Genomic DNA, 16205 nt, shown 5'->3' on the forward strand with positions numbered 1-16205 from the left:
TCCCTTTAGCAGGGCAATGCTGCAATCCCCTGGGCAGTGTGTGAAGCTGTAGCTTCCCAGTTCACTAGGCTTCCGAATGTCTGATTCCCTTTGCTCCCCTCCTTTATTAATACTTAGCTCCCTACACTAACAATCCCTGAGAGACCACACCTTCCAAACCCTAATCTTTTAATTTCTTGTCATAACCACCTGTGACATATGAGAAAAAGCCAGTCTCTACAACACCCACTTTTAAAAATCCCCCCACCTCTTAGGGAACACTGGAGAGTTTGGAAACTCAAGCAGGTTTTCTTCTCACTTCCAGGTGTGAGTAGGAGGAGAACCCAGGATGCCTAACTTGCCACCCATAGAATGCTGTGAGAAACAACTTTGATGGCTGTCTTTGAGAAGGCACAACACCTGGGAGTTGTCAAAGCACGTCTGCTGTCCCCCCTTCCTGAGTTTTGCTTCCCTGAGCCAAAGGCCAAGAGTGCCCTATAAATTTCCAGAAGTAACTCTGTCCCAGCTTCCAAAAGGATTGGGTCAGCGGACTATGTCTACTCTGCTGTGCCACAATCACATGGGTGACTAACTTCCACAATGTATTTTCTTTTATTTCAACCCATCCCCAAAGCCCAGAGCAACTTTAAACAGAAAGAGCCACCATGTCCACTCAAAGAAGGAACTTTTGGAAAGCTTCACTGATAACACCCATCCATTAAGCTGACTCCTGGCACGATGGAAGGTGTCTGGAAAATGTATTTAAAAATTGATTTAACATTGAGCCATGTTAAATGTTTTAATTCCCAAGCAATGAAATGCCCACTGGAACATCAATTAGTCCCAGCAATCAGGCAGGAATATTGGCTTCTTGTGAGGGATTCATTTATTTCAGCTCTGCCAAATGTCTAAGAAGAAATCCAATGTAGCCTGTAGCTCTGAGGAAGGGAAATAAAGGCAGAGTAGACACCATCAGTAGGAACCTGGCTAAAGTGATGTTTTTGCCTGCACCCATTGCTCTGGCCTCTGCCTAGAGAAAAGGCAGTAACTTGTAAGCAAGGTCCTCATGCTGTTGACAGAATCCCCCACCCCACTTTCTGAACAGCTTCTGTCTCCAGGCTGGAAAACAAGAGAGGGCTGAAATGGGGCAGACGATGTGTCAGCACACAAGCCAGCTTAAGAACTTGCAAGATCATTGTTAGTAATTATTCTTCTTTCTCGTGCCTTTTCAGTTTCAGGGCCCTGGTCTCCAGGTCATGGTCTCAGGTCAAGGCCAGCGGCTTGGGCACTGAAGGATGATGCGTGCTGGCCACTCACCGCACAAGCTGGGGCGTTAGAACCAGCAACAGGCAGCCAGGCCAAAGACCCAGGGGGATGGAGGCTCCTAAAAGGAAGCACAAGAAAGTACACAGGGGATCTCCGCAGGCCGTGAGGGTGGGTGCATCATATCCAACTCCCTGGGTTGCCCCCCTCTGGAACCACTCATTTGACCTGCCGAATCATCCTTTGCCGTCTCTTAAATGGGACTGAAGACCCCAAATAGGAGGTTGGGGTGGTGAGAATTAACTGAGATTGTGTGAATCACCAGTGCCAGAGCTGTCTTCACCAGGAGTCACCTGGGGAGCTGGTTAAAAATCAAATTCCAGGATCCTCCCCTGCAGATTCAGATTCAGCAGGTCTGGGACAGGCCTAGGAATCTGAATTTTAAGCATCAATCCCAGGTGATTCAGATAATAAAGCAAGTTTAGGAAATAAGAGATTAAAGGCCTGGCCCACAGGAAGGCTTCACCCATTGTCAGCCAGCTCAGGCCTGGGGGGTGAATGGAGGGAGAAAGGCATCTAGCATTGTGCCTGGCTGAGGACTTGCAGGGACACCTTTTTAAAGGTCCCTAGCCACTTTCTGACACGACTGGTTTAAGAGAGAATTGTCACAGCCCTTCAGCCTCTCTGCCAGGGATGTGGCAATATCTGTCAGTATTACAAATGCACAAACCCTCTCCCCTGGCTTTCTCACTTGAAGAGTTTACCCTGAAGGTAATTTGAACAGATGCAAAGTATACAAGGTCATTAGCTGCTACATTCTTTGTAATAGTAAAAAACAAAAACAGAAACAGTGATTTGTCTGTCTACAGATATCTAGTTAAATACAGATGGCAGCCAGAAAACCAGCAATAGCACAGCTCTATGTACAGACATGGAACAGTCTCCAAGGTACATTGTTGGATGAAAAATGCAAGACCTCAAACAAAGTGTATAATAAGCTTCTGTTAAAGTGCAGAGATAGTCTAGTTATATGCACAGAATATCTCTGGACAAATGTACAAGAAGCTGCTGACATTGGTTGCCTTTGGGGAAGGGAACTATGTTACTAGGGGGCAGGGGACAGAGGAAGATGTCATTGCATCCCTTTTCAGACCTTAAATATTTTGAACCATGTATATTATCTATTGTGTGTATTATACACACAAAACACTACAACATTTAAAAATAATTTCCAAATATATGCACATTATATTTTAATGAAGAGATTTTGAGGGGATGGGAGTTTGTGTGTGTGTGCATGTGTTTATCTTTACCAGAGGACATTTTTTTCATAGCTTTTAAAGAGGAAAGGAAAGAGAGAAACATTGATGCAAGAGGGAAGCATCAATACATTGCCTTCTATGCACACCCAAGCCAGGGAACAGACCCACAACTCAGGTATGTGCCCCAACCAGAAATGGAAACTGCAACACTTACAGGTTGATGCTCTAACCACCTAAACCACACCAGGCAGGACTAATGAAACTTTGAAAAATAATAACAGTAAATCAAAAGGCATGGCTCCTGTTCATAAGTACCACTTCTGGCCACTGGTGGCAGCAGAAATTGGGAATCCCCTAATTCGCCGTCTCAAATGGGAGGCTGGTGTAGACAAAAATGGGGTCACATACTAAACCTCATAAACTCAGGGGAGATCTGTGTGGTGGGCTTATGAACTCAGAGACCAAACTAACCACATAGGATGGTCTGAAATTAAAACTTTCTAAATAAAGCAGTTCATGGCAGGTAGTCATGTCCTAGGCTGTTATCTTCCTTGACAAAGATTAGTCTTTACCTTTACTGATCCTGTCTATTGTCTTTTTGCATCTAGGATAACATACCTTTGGAATATCAAGGTAATTTCTTTTTTTTTTAGGCCCTTCAAAGCACAACTCTCACACCATAGCAGAGATCACAAAACCCCTCATTGTTATTATTATTATGTTCATCATTAACTGTTAACTATCTTAAAATCACAAATGTAAAAAAAACGTATGTGTCGCCCTGGCAGGTGTGGTTCAGTTGGTTGGAGCATCCTCCCATAATCAAAAAGTTGCAGGTTCGATTCCAGGTCAGGGTTCATGCCTGGGTTGCAGGTTTGACCCTTGGTCTCAGTGTGTACAATCCCCAGTCCAGGTGTATATGATCCACCATCCAGATGTGTAGGGGAGGTGGTCGATTGATGCTTCTCTTTGTCCCTTACTCTCTCTCTAAAAACAATGAAAAAAATGTCCTTGGGTGAGGATTTTAAAAAAAATGAAAGAAGTATGTGTCTGTCTGTTTTAGTTTGTATCCAGTCTCAGAGATTTCTCCACTTTGATTTCTCCTGCCTCCCTAATCTACCACCAATGAATTTCAGGTAACCCTCTTACATCTTCTCCTTTGATTCTGATTATAAAATAAGGGGCAAAACTGTCATTCTCTGGAGCAGTTTCTCAATCCATTGAGATTTTTGCTTCCTAGTAATTGTCATCAGTTTTGCTCAAATAAACTCATAAAAGTTCTCTATAGGTTTGAACATTTCTTACATTGACACTGTTAAAGATACAGGGGAGGTTTGAGTGCCAAGTTCTCTTTCTTCTCTGGGTATTTGCTCACACTCCTCTCTCTACCTGGGATACCCTCCACCTGGCTGAGTCCATCTTCTCCCTACCTCAGGTGGGGGCTTAGACATCACTGTCTTTGGGAGGCTTCCAAGGCCACTGCCCAGTGCTCCCTGAGCCTAGGTCAGCTGCAGCTCCCATGTCCCTTCAGTGCTGTGTTCCCATGATAGCACTTGTCACACTGCCTCATGGTCACCTGGGTATGTATCTCCCTCTCACCCCTATACTCAGCAACAATGGAGGACAATTGTGGTTTGTTTACAACTGTCTCCCCACACCTTAGCCCAAAGATGCTGCTCACTAAGACAGAAGGAATCACAAAGAAGTGGGAGAGCGAGGGAAAAGGAGGGGAGGGGTAAGGGGAGGTAAGGAAGAAAAAGGAGGAGGGAAACCACATACCCCTTCCCCCCTCTTAGCTCAACCTTTAGTCTGCTCACCTCTCTGCCTTCTTTTCTTCCACCTTCCATGCTCTTACCAGCCATGAAATCATCTTGTTCATTCACAAGACAGCTGGGCCTGTCTTGACCACCTCTCTGTTCCCAGCCCCTACAGCAGGCCTGGCACATAGTAGGTGCTTAACACATACTGGTTAGATTTATTAATTAATACTGCACAGTGAGAAGGAAGGAGGAGTCAAAAAAGAATCAGTGAAATGAATTTAGTCTTGAGAGACTGATTCAATGGGCTATGGGTCGGGAGTGCAAAACTGGCAGCTTTTAAAACTGCCCCCAGGTGAATTTTTAAGTGCAGCGGGAGTTGAGAGTTATTTATATGTGTTTAGTAAAGACTTTGGATTTTTCTCTTAAGTCAGAACTGCAATGACTGTCAGAAACCCTAACTTGAATTTCAGGAACCTTCCTGCACCAGACCCAGCAAGGCAGACCAACGGATAGGAATAGGGGATGGGGAATGGTGGAGAGGCAGGAGGTTGTCATGCTCACCTGGAGAATGGGAGGAGGGGGTCCGGGTGGGGCTGGCACTGGGGGGCGCATTCAGCCAAAAGCGCGCCTTGGCGCCATCTAGCGCCCACTGGAGGCTCTGCAATTGTGGCGCGCTGAGCTGGCGGCGCTGGGCAGCCGTCACGGCCGCGGCGTTCTCCGGACCCAGAGCGGCTATCTGCTCCGGGGAGAGCTCCTGCAGGGGCAAAGGGGCAGTGCCCTCGTGTACCGTTCTGTACTCGTCTTTGTAATTTCTCCTTAATATCAGATCATTTTCGCTATCAAAATAAATTTATTTTTTAATGGGAATTTCCAAAAATAGAAAACCAGAATGATTTGCCATCAGTAACCATTAAAAATAAGCCAAAAGAAATAAAAAAGGGCTGACTGGTGTGGCTCAGCGGGTTTGGCATCCTCCTGCAAACGGAAAGGTCCCGGTTAGGTCCTGGTCAGGGCACATGCCTGGGTTTCGGGCCAGGTCCCCATTTGGGGGCCTGCAAGAGACAACCTATCCTATCGAGGTTTCTCTCTCATTCTCTCTCATGGATGTCTCCCTCCTTCTCTTTTTCCCTCCCTTCCCCTCTCTCTAAAAATAAATAGATAAAACCTTTTTAAAAATAAATAAAAACATTATAGAATTTTAACTAGATTCGTTGGCCAACAAGGACTGAACCTGAGGCCTTTAAAAAGAAAGGGGATTTAAATGCATTGCAGAGGTGTTGAAGACATTTTGGCTCCAAATTGAGATATTGAGACTTCCTCCTTAAGCAATCAGTATTAAAGGGGAGTTGGAAAGGGAGTGATTTCTCACTGTGTAAGTTAATGCTGCTCAGTGCAGCACGCGGTGCCTCCTCAAGGCTTATGTGGAGGAGAAAACACAAGCTTAAAGGTCAAAGATCTTAGCCTGTGTCCCAGCTCTGCCACACACACGCGACATGATAGTGGACAAGTTACATAACCTCTCTGGGCTTTTGGATGAGATGTGGGATGACACAGAGGACTCATCTCCTATGCGATGCTTTGTGTATGAGTGTTAGAGCACCGTGAATTCTGTGAGGGCTCAGCGGAGGGAGAGTGCAGGATCTATCAGTGATGTCTGCCCTGGACACTGAAAGTAGAAAATTCTTCGGTGCACACTGTGTCTTTGAGGACCCTAAACAAGAGCCTTCTGGAATTGCTTCAGCATAGAGGACTTGGTGACTAGTTCCCGTGGGTCTAGAATGAGGTGGGATGGCAGGATTCTGCATTTGTGGGAAGGCCTCTAAAGTCATCTGGGTTCTTTCCTAAGGGCCCAAACAAAACATTCAGAGAAAGGGGACCAGAATCTGTCACCCCTTCCTTTTACTCCTTCACCCACTTTCCTACCAAAGGAGATGTGCTCCTAGACTCATGTAGACTTTTTCCTGGCCCCTCCAGGACACAGCTCGGGCTCCTGAATATAACAATGAGGTCGCCATGCTCTACGCCCTGCCCATCCCTCGAGCTACTCCCTCTAGCACCCTTCACTCAGCAGAATGACCAGCTATGTGTGCGCAGGAGTCAGCGCCTCTGCCGTGCTCTTCTGCCTGGACACTGTTCCTCCCTCTCCACCTCTCCTGTGAGATTCAGCATCACCTCCTTTCTCTCATCACCCTCCCCACAAACACATACACACAGCGTAGGTGTTCTTCTGGCTTCCGTCTTACATCTACCATTAACAGAGTCTGTATAATAAAAATTATCTATTTTTCTAATGTTGCTGACTTGCCACCCACAAGCCAGACTGAATCTCTAGGCTTGCTGCATTATGTTGTAATTCAAAGTCATTGCCAACATTTAATTATCAGGAAATTTCACAGTGAAAATGGAGACTCTGGCTTCTTTGAATAAATAAATAAATAAAGGAAGGAAGGAAGGAAGGAAGGGAGATCCAACCACCCTAGGTCCACATTGTCACATTACATTAATGTGCCAGAGATGAGAAGTAGCCCTGGCAGGGGCTCAGTTAGTTGAAGCATCATCCTGTACACCAAAAGGTTGCAGGTTTGATCCCTGTTTGGGGCATGTAGTGGGGGCAACTAATTGATGTTTCTCTCTCAAACTGATGTGTCTCTCTCTCTTCCGTCCTTTTTCTCTCTCTAAAATCAATAAACATATCCTCAGGTGAGGATTAAAAAATAAAAATAAATAGAGAAGTAGCCTCCCCATCTAGACAGAACTCTCCAGTTCACTTCCATCTACCCAGCTCACTGCACTCCAGCCCCTGAAGACACTGTCAGACCCCTTCCCCAGTACATGCCCCGGTGCACCTAGCCTCCGGCCTACCACAGTGTAGGCGGTCAGTAGGAATTTCTGGAATAAATGCCAGAGCAAGGAAGCAGCCACAAACTGCGGTCCAAGACCATAAGAAAGTGTTCAGCAATGTGCCAGCATTCAGAACCAAGCTGCCTGTCCCAGAGAGCCTCCCGGAAGGGGAGCTCAATGGCCTTCAGGACTATTTATTCTCTAAAGCATCTAGTGTGCCTGCTCTGGGCTGGGAGCTGTCCTGGGTATTGAAATGGTTCAGGATCTGCTGTGTGTCCTGAAATAAACCAATGATATGGCATCATGGGAGTTTGTCCAGGCTCATTTGTGTGTCTTATCCAGTTGAGGGGAACAGAATGTGTCCCCAACTTACCCAGCAAACAAGAACACCAGGGTCAGGCCCCACCAGAGCAGACTGTCCCCAAAAAACACTCCCCTAATCTTGCACATGGATAGGAAGCAAGGAGCTCTCACTTAGTATCCTGCTTCCCTAACTTCAGGTGATCTAATTCCACCCTCTCAATATTTTCCATAGTAGTTTGTAACCTGTCCTACTGTGGTTTTTAAAATACTTTTTTTTCTTTAAATCAATTCAAGTGTTTTTGCTAAAATATATTTTAAAATGAAGTATTATCCAGTTCCACAATCCCCCACCTGCAATTCTGAAGTCCAAAAAAAGTCTGCAAATGGAAATTTTTTTCAAAAGTTTAAGACAAAATAATTTGCTAGCAAAACCTGCCCTGAACTGATATGAGGCCATTTATAGTCTATATTTGTTTCAGTTAGTATGACTTGGCCCCAGCTTCTTAGAAGAAACATTAATGTGTTTGCTTGCAGGTACTTCCCAAGACACGGCCATACTGTGCAGTCACATAGTGATCTTCCTAAAATCTAGAAATTTCTCAATTCTGAAATATAACTGTCCCCAAGGGTTTGGGATAAGGGAATATAAACTTGTCATATCATCATAAACAGAAAATTAGTGCCGCTCACTATGAAGAGAATGCAACCATAAGAAATAAATACAATTAAAACAAAAGTTAAAATTTTAAGAAAAAAAACTATTTAAAAACCCTGAAATTATCTTGTGACACGTCTGTTGTCAGCATACAACTCTCCTCTGGCCCTGTGAGCAGAAGCCCAATTATGCCCCTAGAGTACAAGACCTGCCGTATGCTTCCTGGTGTGACCTGAAATGGGGTCAAGCTCCAATTGCCTTTCGGGAACTAAGGACCTACTTTGAATATCTCATCAGGAAGGCATCTGATAGCTGATGGTTGGAAATATGGCATCAAATCCTTATCGAGCACTTGGAGCTCTTCTTTAGTTAATCCAGCTGGAGAGAAAAATGAATTATGAGGGTTTAGTTCAAGCCAACAGAACTCTACTTATTTTATTAGTGATGCTGCAGAATGCACAGATCTGAGTGTTTGAGGTACACATAACTCCTTACAGAAGGCCCTGAAAATCACAGTGGGAACTGAGTTCCCTAATCAACTCAGAAAAAAAAAATGCGGGTCACATTAGCCCTGATTGGTCTCCTACAATAAAATGTATACCCAGAAGGTGCATTTTTATATCGTGTACAAGCCAATTTAGGAGCCAATTCAGTCACATTCTGTATCACTTTTGAGTGCACAAAACCATCAAGAGAGCTTATTCAAATGGTAGATTTGCAACCCCACCATTTGCAAATTTATGTGCAGAAATCTAGGTTTTACTGTAACTATACAGATGTTTGCTACACACGGACAAGGATTTTTTTTTCTGTCCCCAGATTTAACATTGGAAAAAGAGAGAAAGGTGTGTTCAGGATGCCTCTTACCTGCAATGGTTCCAAGCTCCTGCAAAACAGATCCAGACCACTCAGTGGGATCCCCAAACACAACTTCTGCCTTCCTCTTGAACTCAGCCAAGACATGGGTGCTGCAGAGCAGGGTCCCAATTCTAGCCACTACCGCCCTGATTAAGAGGCAGGGATAGAGTGTGAGCCTGGAAGACTCTCTAGCCAAAAACAGTGTGAAGAAATAGGTCAGCTCAGCATCAAAGAAAGATCTAGCTAAGCCCACTCCCTGTTTTAACTCAGAAGGCGGCCAAGCATCAGAAGCAGAGGATATCTTGCTAAAGGAATGACCCACAGATTATTTGCCATTTTACACACTAGTGTTTCGGTTACCTGAATTCTGTGATCTTTATAAGTGAGATTTCAGTGATATTCATGACACACAGGGTTACACCAAGTCCTACCAAGTGGAAACTTTTCAGATCCTGGATGCGATAGCCTGAATCTTCCAGGAATCCTTGCAGAATGGATTTAGCCTATGAAAACAAGGAAGGTTATGAGATGAATTATCCAGGGATGATTGAGACCCCAAGACCTGAAGGGGTAATTCAGCAGCCTCCTGACTTATCCCCTACCCTACTCCTCCAGACATGCTCCCTATTCCAAACCGCTGTAGCCTCTGCATTCAGGCCAGCACTTGGGTCTGTGCTCTGATTGCAGAGGTGTCTTTAGATGGTGAAGCGCTTATAGCCTTTCCCATTACTGTGTCCTGTGTCTGTGTCTGCTGGCTCATTTCCTTCAGTACTGATGATCTTCAGACAGCTTAGACATTTAAGTTCTTCTGCATCAAGATTCAAATTTTCCAACATCTGCTTCCACAACTTTCTGACAAAACCTTGTAATCTTTTGTCTTTGTGCCTTTGCTCAAATCAGTCCTTCCATCTGAAATGTCATTCCTTCATTCCCACTGATTAAATTCAACCACCTTTTATTTTGGGTGTTCAAGTCCAATGTTATCTTATTTATTAAGTCTTTCATAACTATCTCAGCCAGAGTGAATTTTTCTTTCTCTAAGATCCTACAGAAATGTGTTTTCCCCTTACTCTTCCATTCCAGAGAGCAGTATGTCAAATGCTTTGGTGTTGAAAACACACAGGATACTTTCAATGAATTTTCATATAAGGGGGCTGAAGTGTAAGGTTCCTGAAATTATAACACAGTGGCCTTTCATTGTTTGTGACATTCCTGGAAAAAAATTCTCAGTTCCAGGGGTGATTCTATGGCCCTGTCCTGACCAGTCAAGTCATCTCTTAGTCTGGCTGCAATAATTGGTCCTAGACTGGGCATGTGATCCAGTCAAAACCTACCAGGACTGTAGCTGGAATACTTAGGAGAGAAGAGCCTTTTTTACTCCGGACTGGACCTGGGAATGATAAACACCTGAATCTGCAAGAACTTGCCACATCGAATAAAACCAACAAAAAGGAAAGCTGGTTGAAAGATGGTGGGAGATAGAGTCCCACCATTTGTTGAAGGCCCTGGATCCAGGCACACCTGAACTCTAAACTTGAACTTTTTAGCTATGGGAATCAATAAATTCCTTTTCTTGCTCAAGCCACTTTGAGTTGGGTTTTCTGCCACTTGTAACTAAATGAGCCCTGTTGTACTTGATCTGCTTATGTTGCACCTGAGGAAAGATCCAAGCCAATCCATTGGAGATAAGCTGTATGATAAAGTCTGGCTCCCTCAATGATTATGGGGGCAAGTGCAAAAGATTACTAGAGAATAAGAGCTTACAAGGCAAAGGTAGAGAAGAGACAACCAAGGATGGACATTTCTTGAATGGGAGTGAGGATCACTGGGACACAGTGAACTTCCCATCTTCCTTTGACATCAGTCCATCCCCATCGTATAAAAAAACATTATTACAGTGTTGAGAGAAAGTTTTGGCAAAGATTATGATATGTTAAAAAATGCGATATGTAGCAATGGGATTTCACTTTTCACGTGGCTGTTGCTTTCCCATTTCTCTGGTCTGTTTAAATACTACCTCTTCAAAGGTTGCCTGGATTCCCTCATCTCAAGTAGTCTCCTTCCCTACTATTTCTATTTCCATGAGCACCTTGCCTATTTATTTATCACACATCACAATTAAAAATTTTTTTCACTTCGATTGTTCACTTTTTTTGTCTGAATCACCAAGTAAAATCTCCAAAGATACACACCATATTCCGCTAGTTCACTATTGTATCCCAGCACCTAGCACAATGCCTGGCACACAGATCACTCAGAGAATCAGTAAGTGCTTTATGAATAAAGAACAAATGAACAGTTGCAAGAGTGATCTATAGAAGTTGTGGACATGTATTCCTTTGAAATGGCATCCAGTTGCTGCTTTCAAATGCTGGACTGACTTTAGGGAGATTTCCCAAGTTTCTACAAATCAGACTGGTCAGTGTCTTCAGGAAGCTGCCCTCAATGATTACCAAGCTCAAAGGTTCTACAGAGGAATTTCAGTAACACCACATTCAGACTTCAATGTTTTTGGCATTTAATATGCACTGAAAAATAATAGCTAACATTACTGAATGCCTACTGTATGCTAGCACTTCAAATATTCCACCCCATCTAATTATCACAACTACTCTATGAAATAAGTATTAATGTTACCCCTATTTCACAGATGAGGAAACTGAGGCACAAGAGGTTAAATGTCAAAGCCAAGGTTATATAGCTAGTAAACAATGGCCCTAGGATTAAAACTCAGGCAATCTGATGCCAGAGCCTGTGTTCATAGCCGGTGAAGACACTGGAGTTGGAGAAAAGATGGAGATGAACTCTTTTATTAAGTCTTCATAGTCAGGTTTCACTAGTTGATTCATAGCAATAGGGCTCCCCCAGATAGCAGACATGCTCATTTTAAAATGGAAGTGTAAAAATACAACTCAAATAAAATTACTTTGAAGATGAGGTATTTTTTTTCATCTTTATTATTGACACTATTACAGATGTCCCAATTTCCTGCACCCCCCTTGCCCACCTCTACCCGGTCCCTGCCACCCTCCCTCTGGCCATCGCCACACTGTTGTCTGTGTCCATGGGTTATACATGTTCTTTGGCTAATACCTTCACCTTTTTATACCTAGTACCACCTACTCCCTTCTGACAGCTGTCCATCTCTTTCATGTGTCCATGTGTCTGTTTCTATTTAGTTCAGCAGTTTATTTTGTTCATTAGATTACACATATAAGTAAGATCATATGGTATTTGTCTTTCTCTGACTAGCTCATTTCACTTAGCATAATAATCTCCAGATCCATCCATGCTGTTGCAAAAAGTAATATGTCCTTTTTTATGGCCACATAGTATTCCATTGTGTAAATGTACCACAGCTTTGTTATCCACTCATCTACTGATGAGCACTTCAGCTGTTTCCAGATCTTGCTACTGTAAATAATGCTGCTATGAACATAGGGGTGCATATATTCTTTCAAGTTGGTGGGATTCTTAGGATATATTCCCAGAAATGGAATTGCTGGGTCAAAAGGCAGTTCTATTTTTTATTTATTGAGGAAACTCCATACTGTTTTCCACATGGCTACACTAATCTACATTCCCATCATTGCATTCTTTTTTTTCCCACATCCTCATCAGCACTGATTGTTTGTTGATTTATTGCTAGCAGCCATTCTGATAAATATCATCAGTTGATATCTCATTGTGGTTTTAATTTGCATCTCTCTGATGATTAGTGATGTTGAGCATTTGTTCATATGTCTCTGGGCCCTCTGTATGTTCTCTTTGGAGAAGTGTCTATTTAGGTCCTTTGCCCATTTTTTAACGGGATCATTTGTCATCCTGGTATTAAATTGTCCTTGCCTCTGGAACCTGGAAAATGCAAGCTCAGCCTGCCAGGTGACAAGCCAAAATATATTTACTTGGATGACTGGACCAGTGTATCTCTAATGACTCCAAGACCATTAATACTAAAGCTTTTAAGCAATAATAACCACTGAAAAATAACTGTAACTTTCAATCTCTCTGTTCATCCCACCAGCTTCTATAATGGGTTTTTTCCTTATATTGGTTTTTAAGTTGAACTCTCTGTTAATGTAGTTTCATCAGGTCTATTAATCTAGAAACATGCATTTTAGGGTTTTATTTGGAACTAAATTTGAGAAACTGAGTGCAAATGTTATCTGCAAATGTTAGGTTTTCATATCCTCTTCAAATATGTTGACAAATCTCACTGTCACCCATGGAAATTGAAATTGGTGTAAAAGGAAGGAGATACTCTAGCTTCCAAGCTGGGTATATATCTTTGGTTTTCTCCCATACTGTGAATAGAATGGTTTTAATTTAGGAAGTGTGATGTAGCATTTCCCAAACCAGTCAAAACCAGTCTGAGAGCCCCAGGAGTACAGAACACAACAGTGGAGAGCACCTCAGATTAGTGGTTCTAACCTTGAAAACGAGGAGACTATGCAACTGCCAGAAAGAGAAAGTTTGATGATGATGGCGATGATGACAGCAATGATGACAATGAAAACAACTCATTTTTATTGAATGTTACATATCAGGCAGACATTGTTGTAAGTATTTCATGTGTATTAACTTATTTCATCCTCATGGCCAGTACCTCTACATTGCCCAACTCCAGGGGACACAATTCACACTGTGTCCAATTTGAATGGTGCCACTTAGAATTATGTGTCATGGTGATCCTGAGTACACAAGTTCATGAGAGTGGGGGACATGCATTGGTTTGCCTACCCAGCATCCATTCTTCCTTTCTTTGCCATGCCTTTGACTGGTCTAACAAATTATTGGGTTGGCCAAAAATTTGTTTTTTTTTTTCCTGTAAGTTGACTCTAGTAGTATTTAATTGTCTTTAACTTCAATTGAAACAACTTTGTTAGATTGCATTGTGACAGCCGACATATCAGTGTGCATTAAAAAAAAATTGGTGAACTTTTGTGCAGCCATTTTAATATTAATATTAAGGTGGAAGAAAATAAGCAACATTTTGGCATATTATGCTTTATTATTTCAAGAAAGGTAAAAATGCAACTGAAACACACAAAAAAGATTTGTGCAGTGTATAGAGAAGGTGCTATGGCTGATTGAACATGTCAAAAGTGGTTTGCAAAGTTTTGTGCTGGAGATTTCTCACTGGATGGTGTTCCACAGTCGGGTAGACCAGCTGAAGTTGATAGCAATCAAATCGAGACATTAAGAACAATTGATGTTATACCATGCAGGAGACAGCCAACATAATAAAAATATCCAAATCAATAAAGTTATTGGTGAAAATTAAAAAATCTTTTATTTTATGGAAAAAATCACATGGACTTTTTGGCCAACCCAATACCACAAATTCAGTGGGTTAACACAACATAATATATTCTCTTTCAGTTCTGGAGGTCATAAATCCTAAAGTGGGTCAGCATGGTGTGTCCTGTTCCTGGAAGCTCTAGAGATAATTCATTTCCTTGCTTTTACTAGCTTTTAAAGGATATCTGCACTGCTTGGCTCATGGCCCATCCTCAAACCAGCAGTGCAGAACCTTCAAATCTTTCTGTATATCCCTCTGCTTCCATCATCAGATCACCTGTCTCTGCGGGCCCCCTGCCTCCTTTTAAAAGAACCCTCAAAATTACATTGGGTTCACTGGATAATCTAGTATAACTCCCCATCTCAAAGTCCTTAAATTAATCACATCTGCAAAGTCCCTTTTGCCACATAAAGTAACAGGTTCTAGGGATTAGGATGCAGACCGCTTTGGGGATCTTTATGCAGCCTACCATACACCATTTCCTACTCTCAGTTCATAGGCACATGGTGAGATGGACTCCACTCCCTGATCAACCAATATATTCTACCCTTGACCAGAGTGACTGTTCAGGAGAGGCAATTACATGATTGTGGTCAACGCTGGGACTTTCCCAAATATTAATGAGAAAGGGGCAGTTTTTGTGGGATTTTAAATTAATTCATAGGTAAGCATAGTGCCAAAGACCACTGAGGGAGGGCTGCCTGAGAATGCAGATAACACAGAGCAGCTAAGACCCCCCTTTCTAGCAACATAATGGATTAACTTCCCTCCCAAATGGAAAAAATTCTAAAGAGAACTTCTTTAGCACATGAAGGATGAATTGCCCTCCCACAAAAAATGAAAAGAAAACTGAACAAATTACTTAGAATATCTGTATTCAAGACATTGGACAACAAGGAACACAGAACTATATTCCTGAAAAAAAGAAAGTAAATAAGGAAAACCCTAAAATTGCCCTTGCTCACTGTCCAGGGGCAGTTTCTAGACGATGGAGTGGGAAAGAGAACCCAAACAAGTAGTCCGGCTCTTTTGAAGATACAGAGATCAAAGTTCAGAGAGATCAGGCCACCTATAATTTGCAGGGAAGTACTGGAAAGGCAAAAGCTGCACAGACAGAGCTCGCTCCAGAAATCTGCAGGGAGGTTTTCTCGAGTCTGACTGAGTACTGATCTACACAGGCCTGAAGTAAAACTACACAAAAGTATCAGAACAAGGCATAAGAAAGCAGTAGGGTGGACAATTCCCAGAGCCCATATGGAGCTGGAAAGAGTTCACATTCCCACCAACCAGAGAAAGGTCTTGAAATACACAGGGGATTATTAGGTAGTATTCTCAGAACCATGTCTCAGTCATTGGGATAAATTAGCCACAGAATAAAACTCACTCTACTTTCTCCCTAATCAATCTCAAAAGGAAGCTCCCCAAATCAAACTGATCTGAAGGTAATTTAAATGCATGCCAGAACAAAGCCCAGTGCTCTTCAAAGGAATATAACTAAACCAAGCTCTCAAAAATATAAAGATCACAATGCCCATCAGCCAGTCATACTTATTAGGCTTGCAAATAAGAAAATATAACCCATAATTAGGAGAAAAATTACTAAGTAAAAACAGACTAAAAAATGACAGTGATGACGGTATATTGAAAAGATCCAGCAACATCTACCTACCTGTGCTGAGGTCCATTCTGACTGCTGGCTTAGGGAAGCCACAGTGTCGATGGAACTGAGATCCAGCTGCTCCAGCTCACTCTCATTAAGAGCCAGAGCAATGCGGCCCAGGGAGACGATGTGGTGTTCTCTCCAGTAAGACGGCATGTCCCAGACCTTCAGATAGAAAAAAAAGCCAGATTAGACTGACCATTAATGAAAGTATTTAAAACAGACATAGAATAAGTCTCTTTAATATATAAAGTCCTTGTGTAAGTCAAGTAGGAAAAGATGACTATATTTGTTTTAAAAGAAGACAAAAGACATAAACATA

General features: G+C 42.5%; 1 protein-coding gene across 1 annotated transcript in view; it reads right to left on the minus strand.

Annotated features, from left to right (window-relative positions):
• Positions 1-294: 294 nt before the first annotated feature.
• Positions 295-16205, minus strand: part of OTOA (otoancorin) — a 67318-nt gene continuing 51407 nt past the window's right edge. Inside the window, exons 23-28 of the mRNA XM_054580934.1 lie at positions 15893-16048; positions 9282-9424; positions 8931-9067; positions 8344-8441; positions 4826-5018; positions 295-347 (exon numbers count right to left, since the gene is read on the minus strand). Coding sequence (XP_054436909.1) covers positions 295-347; positions 4826-5018; positions 8344-8441; positions 8931-9067; positions 9282-9424; positions 15893-16048 — 780 coding nt within the window. The remainder of the gene's footprint in view (positions 348-4825; positions 5019-8343; positions 8442-8930; positions 9068-9281; positions 9425-15892; positions 16049-16205) is intronic.

Source organism: Pteronotus mesoamericanus, unplaced genomic scaffold, assembly GCF_021234165.1.
Source record: "Pteronotus mesoamericanus isolate MK-2021 breed Mesoamerican mustached bat unplaced genomic scaffold, CSHL_Meso_final contig_64, whole genome shotgun sequence".
Classification (NCBI taxonomy): domain Eukaryota; kingdom Metazoa; phylum Chordata; class Mammalia; order Chiroptera; family Mormoopidae; genus Pteronotus; species Pteronotus mesoamericanus.